The sequence below is a fragment of the Pagrus pagrus genome (assembly GCF_965226575.1).
Source record: "Pagrus pagrus genome assembly, chromosome: 19".
In the NCBI taxonomy this organism is placed as follows: Eukaryota; Metazoa; Chordata; class Actinopteri; order Spariformes; family Sparidae; genus Pagrus; species Pagrus pagrus.
In genome coordinates this window covers 417,501-429,411 of record NC_140203.1, presented here as the reverse complement: position 1 = coordinate 429,411, position 11,911 = coordinate 417,501, and the positions used below count along the sequence as shown (strand labels likewise).

Here is an 11,911-nt window from a genome sequence, read left to right as displayed (position 1 = left end):
TGGGCTCAAACACAAACAAAAGCGTAAATAACAACAACGACTGATGAGCGGTCAGTGTCCCGTCATCGGGCCCACAGCTGGGAGCCCGGACAGCGCCCCCTGCCGCCGGCCCGCGGCCCTGCAGCGCGGCGGCTCCTCCTCCCGCCCGGCAGGGGGCGGTGAAGCGTACAAGAGGCAGAAGAGGAGGCGCGCTGGCCCCGGCTCTTCCTCTTCCCTGCGCGGCCTCAGAGGTAGGAGACTGTCCGACTCTCGCAGAGCAGAATCTGTGTTGAATCTGTGATAAATCTGCGCCATCCTGCCGGTTACACGGCTGAATGTTGTTCACCGCCGCTCAACACGTCAGATGAAGCGACGTGTTCGTTAATGGAGCCGTGAAATATGATTTAAGTTGATGTTTCTGGTGAAGCCGGGTTGGTGCTGGTCTTCAGGGCTCCGCCATGTTGGCTGCGTGAGCCGAGTCAGAGCGAATTAAAGTCCAGTTGACGCGCTGGTTTCTCTCCAGACCTGCTCCGGCTCCGGCTCGGCTCGGCTCCGGCCCGCGTTTCATCGTGTTAGCTGGCGTATTTAGTTGGTTGTTGGTGGTCGTGGCTGCTTTGAGCTTAAGCTAACTCGAGCTAATGCTAACGGCGCAAAACAGTGGGCACGAGGAGCCTTTTACAGGGTGAATGGATCGATGAACTGATGATTGATTTGTTGTTGCAGATATCTGAAAATGGTCCGCTACTCTCTCGACCCCGAGAACCCGACTAAGTGTGAGTACAGCTGCGTGTGTGTGTGTTAGCGTGTTAGCATGTTAGCATGGCTGCCATGATGACTTCTTAGGACACCTTTGGATTCAACATGAAAATAACCAACACATATCTGAGCCGCCTCGTGAGTGAGACGTGACGTCAGTTTAAGAGACTCGTGGTTTTAATCTGTTGTCTGTTCTTGCAGCATGTAAGTCCAGAGGCTCCAACCTCCGGGTCCACTTCAAGGTAAGACCACTTCCATCCAGACATGTGTCTCCTCAGTGTCTCAGGCTGCAGCTCCTCAGTGTCTCAGACGGTCTCATGAAGCTGTTCAAATGAAACAAGTCCTGAAATGAAGTCTGGTGTTTTTTAGACATGTGGTTAATATAAAATAGGGTTATTCATGGATGTAGATGTAGATGGAGGGTGACTGGATGCTGCAGACCTTCAACAGGCTCTTTAACATCCTCATCTGAACACGTGATGATTGTTTCAGCTCAGGCTGTTGAAGCAGTCACACCGACCGCCTGATTCTGACATTCAGAAAGCTGCATGTGTTCAACCTGCTCTGTGGTGAGACGTGACAAACTCATGTTAACACAAACTGAGCTTCACAGGTCAGAAGTTAATCTGGACCCCTGGGGCCTCGTTGTTTTCAAACCTGGCCTGTTCTCACTGGAGGGTCTGGAGAACAGTTCTCTGGTCCTGGAGGATCTGGAGAACAGTTCTCTGGTCCTGGAGGACCTGGAGAACAGTTCACTGGTCCTGGAGGACCTGGAGAACAGTTCACTGGTCCTGGAGGACCTGGAGAACAGTTCACTGGTCCTGGAGGACCTGGAGAACAGTTCACTGGTCCTGGAGGACCTGGAGAACAGTTCTCTGGTCCTGGAGGACCTGGAGAACAGTTCTCTGGTCCTGGAGAACAGTTCTCTGGTCCTGGAGGATCTGGAGAACAGTTCACTGGTCCTGGAGGATCTGGAGAACAGTTCACTGGTCCTGGAGGATCTGGAGAACAGTTCTCTGGTCCTGGAGGACCTGGAGAACAGTTCACCAGGTTTCCAGTCAAAGAAATGGAAAATGAGAGAAGCAGCAGAGTCCTGGCAGATGAACTACCAGATGCAGATGTGTCAGTCGTTTACTGTGTAGTGTTATAATAAGGTAGAAACCAGCGAGCTGTTCAGATCTTCACTCTTGATGAAAGCAGAACTTCCAGCAGCTCTTGGTTACTGATGTTCATGCAGCCATGGATCATACGTTCACCAGAGAAACACATTGGGGTTATAAATTGATTAATAATGTAAAATACTGTGTGAACTCCGTCTGTCACTGGAAACTGATCTCCAGAAGAGTCAGAACCTGGAGTTACACGGCTTTAGTTGATTGATCAGGACGACTTGATCGATAAGTAGTGAAGCTGCAGCAGTGAAGTTTAGTCAGTTTTCTTCTGTTACACAACATTCATGCTGTCATTAATCACTGTTTGAATATGAAAGTTATTCTAGCAGACCGTTAGATGATTTTTCAAAATCCAATAGTTAAGTTTAATGAACACATGAAGGTTTTGTTGGTGATGTGTTGAGTTAGATTCTTTAACTTTGATTCTGATTTGGTTTAATAAATAATTTCTAATGTTTTGTTCATCTTGACTCATGTCTACCTATATGTAGATTTATTTAGTCCGTCAGTCTTCAGTCCGTACGACACGTCTTTACTGCTGTCGGGACTGGTTCTGAGGCCTCCTGCCGTGTTTCGGGTCGTGATCGTTGGCTTGTTTTTCTCACCAGAACACCCGTGAGACAGCCCAGGCCATCAAGGGCATGCACATCCGCAAGGCTAACAAGTACCTGAGGGACGTCATCGTCAAGCACCAGTGTGTCCCGTTCCGTCGCTACAACGGTGGAGTCGGCAGGTGTGCCCAGGTGAGCTCTGACCTCAGCACAGAGGTGAACCCGAAGTGTGTAAAGCTGCTGTGATGACCACTTAGGACACCTTTGGATTAAAGATGAAAATAATCTTTGTATCTGAGCAGCGTTAACAGGCGAGCTGTAGATCACATGGAGGTTTTACCGATGTTAACAGCTGATGATGTTTTCAGGCCAAACAGTTCGGCTGGACTCAGGGACGCTGGCCCAAGAAGAGCGCAGAGTTCCTGCTGCACATGCTCAAGAACGCCGAGAGCAACGCTGAGCTCAAGGTACGTTATCACCATCATCAGTTTGAGTCGTTTTGGAGAATAAAGTCGGAGTGATGTCTGTTTGCTACATGTGAATATTTTCTGTTTCCTTCCGCCTGTAAACTGAGTCTGAACAAACGGGACGAAACACTGGTCCACACAGTAAAAGTGATTAACAGTGAACATAATCATTCCTGAAGTGATGCAGACGTTCAGTTGGCACAAACAAAATACTTGAAGTGTTTCCTGTTTTGTTCTGAAGGTTCACTGATCTGAAACCAGACTTCTGTTAAATTTACCATATTTGTGCTCAAACATTAAGAGTGACGTCGATTGAATCCAGATTATTCTGGATCAGTTTCAGTGTAATGAAGCTGTTGGCTGTACAGCGTCAGCGTGGCCGACGGCTGCTGCGCTTCACGTCACTGACCTGTTCTGTGTGGATCTGGTTTCAGGGTCTGGATGTGGACTCTCTGGTCATCGAGCACATCCAGGTCAACAAGGCCCCCAAGATGAGGAGGCGTACCTACCGCGCCCACGGCCGCATCAACCCCTACATGAGCTCCCCCTGCCACATTGAGATGATCCTGACCGAGAAGGAGCAGATCGTCCCCAAACCAGAAGAGGAGGTGGCTCAGAAGAAGAAGGTGAGGAGGTGGAGCAGGTGGAGGAGGCTGACGGTGTGATCCGGTCCGATCACAGCGTCGGCCTCCTCTCCAGGTCGTGATGTTGCACTGATGACCACTTAGGACACCTTTGGATGAACCATGAAAACAAACTGTTTTGTCTGAGCAGCTCACCTGTTGATGAGCAGCTGTGTTACCTGTCGCTGACGTCACTAACTGAGCGTTTGTTCTGCAGGTTTCACAGAAGAAGCTCAAGAAGCAGAAACTGATGGCCCGGGAGTAAATCAATAAAGCTCGACATGTTTATTACCATCAAGTCTGTGGCTGCTTTATTCTCTCCTCCTCATCATCATGATCCTCCTCCTGATGATCTGTGATCGTTGTTCCTCCTGATGATCTGTGATCGTTGTTCGTCCTGATGATCTGTGATCGTTGTTCCTCCTGATGATCTGTGATCGTTGTTCATGTCTCAGGACAAACTGAAGATTCAACATGTTGGTTTAAAATGTTCCTGTTGATAAAAATGTGCTGAAGGTATAAAAACAGTTAATGATGAAACACTGGCTGTGAATCATCAGTGCTGGAGGAAGAACTCACATCTGAAGTACTACAGTCAGAATATTACAAGTATTTGTAACCAAATAAACTGTTCTGTTGTAAAAGTACATGTCATACTCAAGTTACTATACTAAGAGTCAAAATACTTTGTAGAAGTGAGTCGCCTGTGTGAATAGTACTCCAGTAACAGTCTTAAAGTATTTGATTTTAAATGTATTTAAGTATCAAAAGTACAAGTAACTGAAGCATATTTCAATGTAATGTTGTATAATGTGCTGGTGTGTCTCTGATGCAGGATTTAATCTGTAAAGTAACTAGTTATCAGATAAATGTAATGGAGTAAAAGTAAAATATTTGTCCCCAAAATGTGGAGAGGAAGTACAAAGAAGGAAATGTAAATACTCAGGTACCTTAAAACCTTCCCTTTACACAGTACTTGAGTAGATGTACTCAGTTACACTGAGCAGTGCTGTAAAAAGTATCCTGAAGTCAAAGTACAGAAAGAGAGCGACTGAACAGAAGAGACAAAGTTAATGTTGGTGTGACGCGTCGTTCGTACAGCTGATCACTGATCAATGATCTCATGATGATGATCAGAGGAACCAACAGGTCTGATATAACTTATTATTTAATGTAACTGAACAGACTGAAGGTCGACCTGTTGACCAGCCGAGTGCAGCAGCCTGCTGACAGACTGAGCATGGTGCTGTTGGACCTCCTGATGGACAGCTGTGTCACCATGACGACTCAGACAGAAGTTGTGATGTCGACAGTAAAAGTCAAATTAAATGTGCCACATTATTTTTTGGGACCAAAAATATTAAAAAAACACAACAAACAGGTGAAACACTCGGATGTGTAACTGATCAGAGCAGTGAGCATACATTTATATATTTATGTTTATATATCTATGTTTACCTGTACAGGTGTGTGGGACCTCGCTGTGATCAGTTCAGTCTCTGCTTCACATCTTTGTGGTGTCGTCAGGTGTGAGTGTCTGCTGAGAAGATCTGATCTGTAGTCGTTCATCAGCTCTCCTCTTTGTCTCCAACATTTTGTCCTGTGAGTCAGAAACTCTTCGGTCGTGACAGACTCACCTGAGCAGCGCCGCAGGACTCAGGTGTTCTGTGGTTCTGATCTAATCTTCATTTTAAGGGAAGATTCTCAGAATGTGAGTATCAGGACACGTGATGAGCAGAGACATTAAACATGTTATCTGGATTTCTCAGCGCTTCACTTTTACCAGTTGATGTTACGTCTTGTCCAAGTGAACAGTGACAGCTCTCAGAAATAAAGATCAGAAATATCACATGTACGTCAGCATTCACAGCCTTTGCTCAGGACTTTGTTGAAGCACCTTTGGCACCAGTCACAGCCTCCAGTCTTCTTCAGTATGATGCTACATGAAGCTTGGCACAGCTGTCTCTGGGCAGTTCCTCCCATTCTTCTCTGCAGGCCCTCTCCAGCTCCATCAGGTTGGATGGGGAGCGTCAGCCATTTTCAGATCTCTCCAGAGATGTTCAATCGGGTTCGGGTCTGGGCTCTGGCTGGGCCACTCGAGGACATTCACAGAGTTTCCTGGAGCCACTTCTTTGTTATCTTGGCTGTGTGCTGTGGGTCGTTGTCCTGTTGGAAGATGAACCTTCGCCCCAGTCTGAGGTTCTGAGCACTCTGGAGCAGGTTTTCATCAAGGATGTCTCGGTACATTGTTGCATTCATCTTTCCCTCGATCCTGACTAGTCTCCCAGTTCCTGCCGCTGAAAAACATCCCCACAGCGTGATGCTGGCACCACCACCCTGCTGCCACCACCACCCTGCTGGCACCACCACCCTGCTGCCACCACCACCCTGCCGCCACCACCCTGCCGCCACCACCACCATGCTGCCACCACCACCATGCTGCCACCACCACCCTGCCGCCACCACCCTGCTGCCACCACCATGCTGCCACCACCCTGGTGCCACCACCACCCTGCTGCCACCACCACCCTGCCACCACCACCACCATGCTGCCACCACCCTGCTGCCACCACCACCATGCTGCCACCACCACCCTGCTGCCACCACCACCACCCTGCCGCCACCACCACCACCCTGCCGCCACCACCACCCTGCTGCCACCACCACCCTGCTGCCACCACCCTGCCGCCGCCACCCTGCTGCCACCACCCTGCTGCCACCACCATGCTGCCACCACCGTGCTTCTCTGTAGGGTGAACAGGTGATGAGTGGTCCCTGGTTCCCTCCAGACATGACGCTTGACATTCAGGCCAAAGAGTTCAAGCTTTGTTTCATCAGACCAGAGAATTGTTTCTCCTGGTCTGAGAGTCCTTCAGGTGCCTTCTACTGAGGAGTGGCTTCCCGTCTGGCCAGTCTACCATACAGGCCTGATTAGTGGAGTGCTGCAGAGATGGTTGTCCTTCTGGAAGGTTCTCCTCTCTCCACAGAGAAACACTGGAGCTCTGTCAGAGTGACCATCGGGTTCTTGGTCACCTCCCTGACTAAGGCCCTTCTCCCCTGATTGCTCAGTTTGGCCGGGCAGCCAGCTCTAAGAAGAGTCCTGGTGGCTCCAGCTCTAAGAAGAGTCCTGGTGGCTCCAGCTGTAAGAAGAGTCCTGGTGGCTCCAGCTCTAAGAAGAGTCCAGGTGGCTCCAGCTGTAAGAAGAGTCCTGGTGGCTGATGGAGGCCACTGTGCTCATTTGGACCTTCAATGCTGCAGAAATGTTTCTGTGCCTCGATACAAACCTGTCTCGGAGGTCTACAGACAATTCCTTGGACTTCATGACTTGGTTGCTCTGACACGCACCGTCAGCTGTGAGACCTTATAGACAGACCACATCATGTCCAATCATCTGAATCTACCACAGGTGGACTCCAACCAAGTTGTAGAAACATCTGAAGCACGATCAGTGGAAACAGGATGCACCTGAGCTCAGGGCTGCGTTCACGTTGTCATTATGAGGAGATGTTTGAGGAGATAACGAATTTAATCCATTTTGGACTAACATTTATCTAACAGTCATTAAATAAATGTAGTGGAGTGAAAAGTTCTTTCTTCTGGAGCGTAGTGAAGTATTCTGAGCTTCATCAGAATCAGAATCAGAATCAGAATCACTTCATTGATCCCTGAGGGGAAGTAGCTTTGTGTTATCTGCATGTAAAATCAGTCTCAGCAGTGACTGGGTCAGAACCACAGTTTCACTCTGAACTGGTTTTTAAAGTAACAAGCAGCATTAATAACAATCAGTGAATTAAGGAACCTCACATCTGGACTCGGAACAGAACTTGAGGAAAGGTCCAGTTCAGCTCTGCATGCTGCAGGTCAGTGGCTGCTGTTCTCTGACTGAGCAGCAGGGGGCGCCTCAGTACCAGAGTGGAGGCTCTCTGATCAGCTTCCTCATCAGTGTGATCACAGTGATCAGCGTGATCATTAGACCTGATCACACTGATCAGGTCTAATGATCACATGTTAGATTAAATATAACTGAACTCCACAGAAGCAAATTTCTGTTTAATATAAACTCAGCTGACGAGCAGGTCGGTGACATGAAACAGCTTCAGGTGTTCAGAGTGAACAAAGAATCAATATAAGTATTGATCTGATCAGTTTGTTCTCAGCTGAGTCTGAATTCAACTGTTTGATTTCTACTGAAGACAGACTTTTGTTCTGGAGAGTGAAAGAGTGAAATAAAACTGAAGTGGACGTTTGTCAGATAAAAGAGAATCATCAGCCACAGCTGCACCAGGAGCTCGCAGAGCAGAGGAGGAGGTCCATCTGCAGCTTCTGCTGCTCTGGTAAAAACCACAGGCCACCCAGGTGCATCATGGTCCTTCACCTGTCCTCCACCTGTCCTCCTGCCTGTATGACCTCAGGAGCATCATGGTCCTTCACCTGTCCTCCTGCCTGTATGACCTCAGGAGCATCATGGTCCTCCACCTGTCCTCCACCTATCCTCCACCTGTCCTCCTGCCTGTGTGACCTCAGGAGCATCATGTTCCTCCACCTGTCCTCCACCTGTCCTCCTGCCTGTCCTCCTGCCTGTGTGACCTCAGGAGCATCATGTTCCTCCACCTGTCCTCCACCTGTCCTTCACCTGTCCTCCTGCCTGTATGACCTCAGGAGCATCATGGTCCTTCACCTGTCCTCCACCTGTCCTCCTGCCTGTCCTCCTGCCTGTGTGACCTCAGGAGCATCATGGTCCTTCACCTGTCCTCCACCTGTCCTTCACCTGTCCTCCTGCCTGTATGACCTCGTGAACGTGCTGAAGAAAGAAATAATTAGACTAAACTAATAACAAGCAAAATAAAATGCTGTCACACTAAAATCTAACTAAAGCAAACATCTGGAATAATCAAACAAAATACTAAAAACATATTAACCAAAAATAACAGCAACAAACAAACAAACAAACAAACAAACAATTGTTGTTGTTGTTCTGCTGTTAAACTCTGTACTGACCGAGTTCTGAACACAAGTGATGCGGCAGCTTAGTAATAATTAATCCACCAAGTTACAAAATGTAATGTAATCTGATTACTTTTGGAGAAAATATTTCACCTTGTGTTGAAATGAACTCAAATATTAAAATTCTTCAAATCTTCTTTTTTCTCTTTAAACGTCTGAAAACATTTAAACGTTTTATGATATTAAAGCTTCACTTGTTTAAATGATGTCGTCTGTAAATCAACAGTGACGCTTCACAAACAAACTGATTTTAAAATCAGGATATTTAAAGATGTAATCAGTAATCCTCGACCAGTTACAGTTACTTATTACTGATTTTAAAATGTAGTCAGTAACTTCATCCCTGTGTGACAGTATTAGAGTAATGTAACTTGATTACTTTAGTTACTTCTGGATTACCTCCAGACCAAACAAAATAAAGAAAACATAAAACAAATATCAGTGAGATGTTTTTTATTTAATCTTGTGTGAAACTCATGAAGTGTTCAGATTCTTTATTTTATAATTAAAATCCTGTTAGTAATCACCTTTTTTACTAAATGTAATCTGATTACATCTTTTTCTGTAACTTTAACTGAACCTTGTAATCCTGTTACATGTTCTCAGGTGACGAGACGTCGATGATGTTTCTGTAAATGTTTCCTGTTTATTTCTTCTCTACATTTATTAAATAACTTTAGTTACTCGTCACTTTGTTTTGTTTTCAGTCTGTTGCTGGTCAGATTGTGTGAGTGGACCTCACATCAGAACCAAAGCAGAACTTTTTAAATGAGTTTATTTTATCAACAATCAAAATGATCTGACAGAAAAACACTGAATATCATTTCTGATAATCTACTCAGGATTATTGATTTATTTAATGATTAATTTAATCTGATTACAAAAATAAATAACTGTAATCCAGATTACATTAGAATTAACATGTATCTGTGTGTAAAATATGTAATTATATTACAGTGACAGTGACGGACAGAAGAGGCGCAGAGACGAAGCAGAAGTGTGAAGTGAATCATCTGAAAAGATTTAAACTAACGTTTCTGTAAAAACATTAAAACAACTGATTAAAGGAGCATTTCACTGTTTGACCTGAAATCACTCGTGTGTTACTGAACATATTTATTTTTAACGGTAAATTAAAAATCTGGCCTTCTGTTCTGACCCGTTAGCTCAGCTAGCTGCTAATCTAACATGTTTACTGACCGTTTATTTATTAAAAAGGTAAAAACAGAAATGTTTTAATATGAATTTAATTTTTAAAGTTCTGATTGTTTTGTAATAATTAACATCAGATTTTATCTGATAAATAAATCTGTTTTCATGATTATTCATAATTAAAATATGTCATCAGTCGTTCAGATGAATCAGAGCTGAAGTGGAAGAATAAAGAAAAACGACTTGTGTGTTTTTAGTTTTCTGTATTTTATCTTGTGTGAAAATATATTTTATTTATATATAAAAATTATTTAAATAAACTAAACAAACCAAATTAAAACAGGTATAACACGGTGTGAGAGCCGGAGCAGAGCGCCTCCTGGTGGTCTGGAGCTCAAGTTTAACGTTTGTTCAGTAAAAATTAATAAAAGACACAAGTTTATTTATTAAGAGTTTATATGACGTCATGATGAAAGAGAGAGAGCTGATTCATAAACTGTTATTTTTACTGTTTAATATCAATGAATAATCATTTAATTACAGACTTTATTAATATTAATGTTGACGTAGTTTGTTAAAGTGCTGATTTAACTTTGAATCATTAAAGCTGTTAATATTAATAACACGTCACAGATGATGTTTACACTTTAAATCACGTTCTTCTGTGAAACTTCATCAAATATTAAAAATGATTTCTCGCGGCTCATCCAGCGAATCAGAGCCGAGCCGCTGAGCCAATCAGGAGGCCGTCCTAAATCCAGACCGCCACGTCACCGTCGGGTCAGCCAATGGGGAGCGAGCCCCTCCTGCCGCGTGCGTCCTCCTCTCAAAGTTTGAGTGCAGCTAATAGAGAGCGGAGACACGAGACTTTATTATCCCACAACTTCTGCAGCTCGGCGCACAAAGTGGCTTTAAAGTGGACCTGGACCCGTAGACCCGGACCTTAGACCCGGACCCGGCTGTGTAGACCCGGACCCGGCTGTGTCTGCGGGGGAACCTCGGCTCTTCTTCTTTGGAGCTTTCTTCTGGATTTCTCCTCAGACTCATCCTGACATGGGCTTTGACTGCGAGTCCCGAGCAGACCGGGTTCTGGTTTTGGTTTAGTCCGGACTCTGTCAGGTGCGCAGGGCCCACAGACCCACAGAACCTGCTCCAGGCCCCCCGGGTGTCCCTCCTCACAGGTGGTAATGTTAGCGGTGGGTCAGATGGACGGGTCCCGACAGAGCGCCTTCCTCCTCAGCACCCCCCCGCTGGCAGCTCTGCACAGCATGACCGAGATGAAGACCCCGCTGTACCCGGCCTACCCGCTGTCCTCCGGCGGCCCCAACTCCTCCACGTCCCCGGCCACCACCTCTCCCAACCCGGGCGGCATGGCCGTGTCCTCCCCGGGGATCAAGAGCTCCTCGGGCCTGTCCTCGGGGCTCGGCTCCCCGCAGCAGTGCTCCTCCGCCACCCCTCACGGAATAAACGACATCCTGAGCCGACCCACGCTCCACTCCGCCGGCGCCGCCGTGGCCGTGGCCGCCGCCTCGTCCTCCGCGGGGATTCTGTCCGGGCTGCCCCGGTTCAGCAGCCTCAGCCCGCCGCCGCCCCCCGGACTTTACTTCAGCCCCAGCGCCGCGGCGGTGGCGGTGGCCCGGTACCCGAAGCCGCTGGCCGACCTGCCGGGCAGGACGCCGATCTTCTGGCCCGGAGTCATGCAGAGCCCGCACTGGAGGGACGCCAGGTTTGCGTGTTCGCCCCGTAAGTGTGCGGTGACTCCGGAACCGCTCATTTAATAATCTGTGGGAATAAATGAAATGTTCACAGTGAGTATTAAATGTGTCTGACTGATTGTGTGGTTCTGGTTCCAGATCAGAACTCCGTGTTACTGGACAAGGACGGGAAGAGGAAGCACACCCGGCCCACCTTCTCCGGACAGCAGATCTTTGCGCTGGAAAAGACTTTCGAACAGACCAAGTACCTGGCGGGTCCAGAGAGAGCGCGGCTCGCCTACTCCCTGGGAATGACGGAGAGCCAGGTCAAGGTAACTCAGAGGTCCACCGAGAAAAACAGAACACAACCAGAACTCAGCCGAACGAACCTCAAATCATCTTTTATTTCTTCACCGTCAGCAGGTCGCTTCTGAAAGCTGCTGTTAGATAAGAGAGTTATATTTTAATGTTTCTAATAATAATGATTATAACAATAATAATAATAATAATGAT

At 46.7% G+C, this 11,911-nt stretch overlaps 2 protein-coding genes across 2 annotated transcripts in view; both read left to right on the top strand.

Moving 5' to 3' along the window:
* Positions 1-157: 157 nt before the first annotated feature.
* rpl17 (ribosomal protein L17) lies at positions 158-3,842 on the top strand. The gene is made up of 7 exons (XM_084382803.1): positions 158-230; positions 703-752; positions 937-977; positions 2,516-2,650; positions 2,827-2,925; positions 3,360-3,551; positions 3,766-3,842. The coding sequence occupies exons 2-7, from the start codon at positions 713-715 to the stop codon at positions 3,811-3,813; spliced, it is 555 nt and encodes a 184-aa protein (XP_084238929.1). The 5' UTR covers positions 158-230; positions 703-712; the 3' UTR covers positions 3,814-3,842.
* A 6,961-nt stretch (positions 3,843-10,803) lies between these two features.
* nkx6.1 (NK6 homeobox 1) overlaps positions 10,804-11,911 on the top strand; it is a 2,087-nt gene continuing 979 nt past the window's right edge. Inside the window, exons 1-2 of the mRNA XM_084382842.1 lie at positions 10,804-11,447; positions 11,558-11,730. Coding sequence (XP_084238968.1) covers positions 10,892-11,447; positions 11,558-11,730 — 729 coding nt within the window. The 5' untranslated portion in view covers positions 10,804-10,891. The remainder of the gene's footprint in view (positions 11,448-11,557; positions 11,731-11,911) is intronic.

Bases quoted from the DNA above. Each gene is read 5' to 3' on its own strand.
- rpl17 (XM_084382803.1), top strand. From the start codon at position 713: ATGGTCCGCTACTCTCTCGACCCCGAGAACCCGACTAAGT. The intron at 753-936 runs GTGAGTACAGCT...CTGTTCTTGCAG, and splicing joins CCCCGAGAACCCGACTAAGT to CATGTAAGTCCAGAGGCTCC. The intron at 2,926-3,359 runs GTACGTTATCAC...ATCTGGTTTCAG, and splicing joins AGAGCAACGCTGAGCTCAAG to GGTCTGGATGTGGACTCTCT.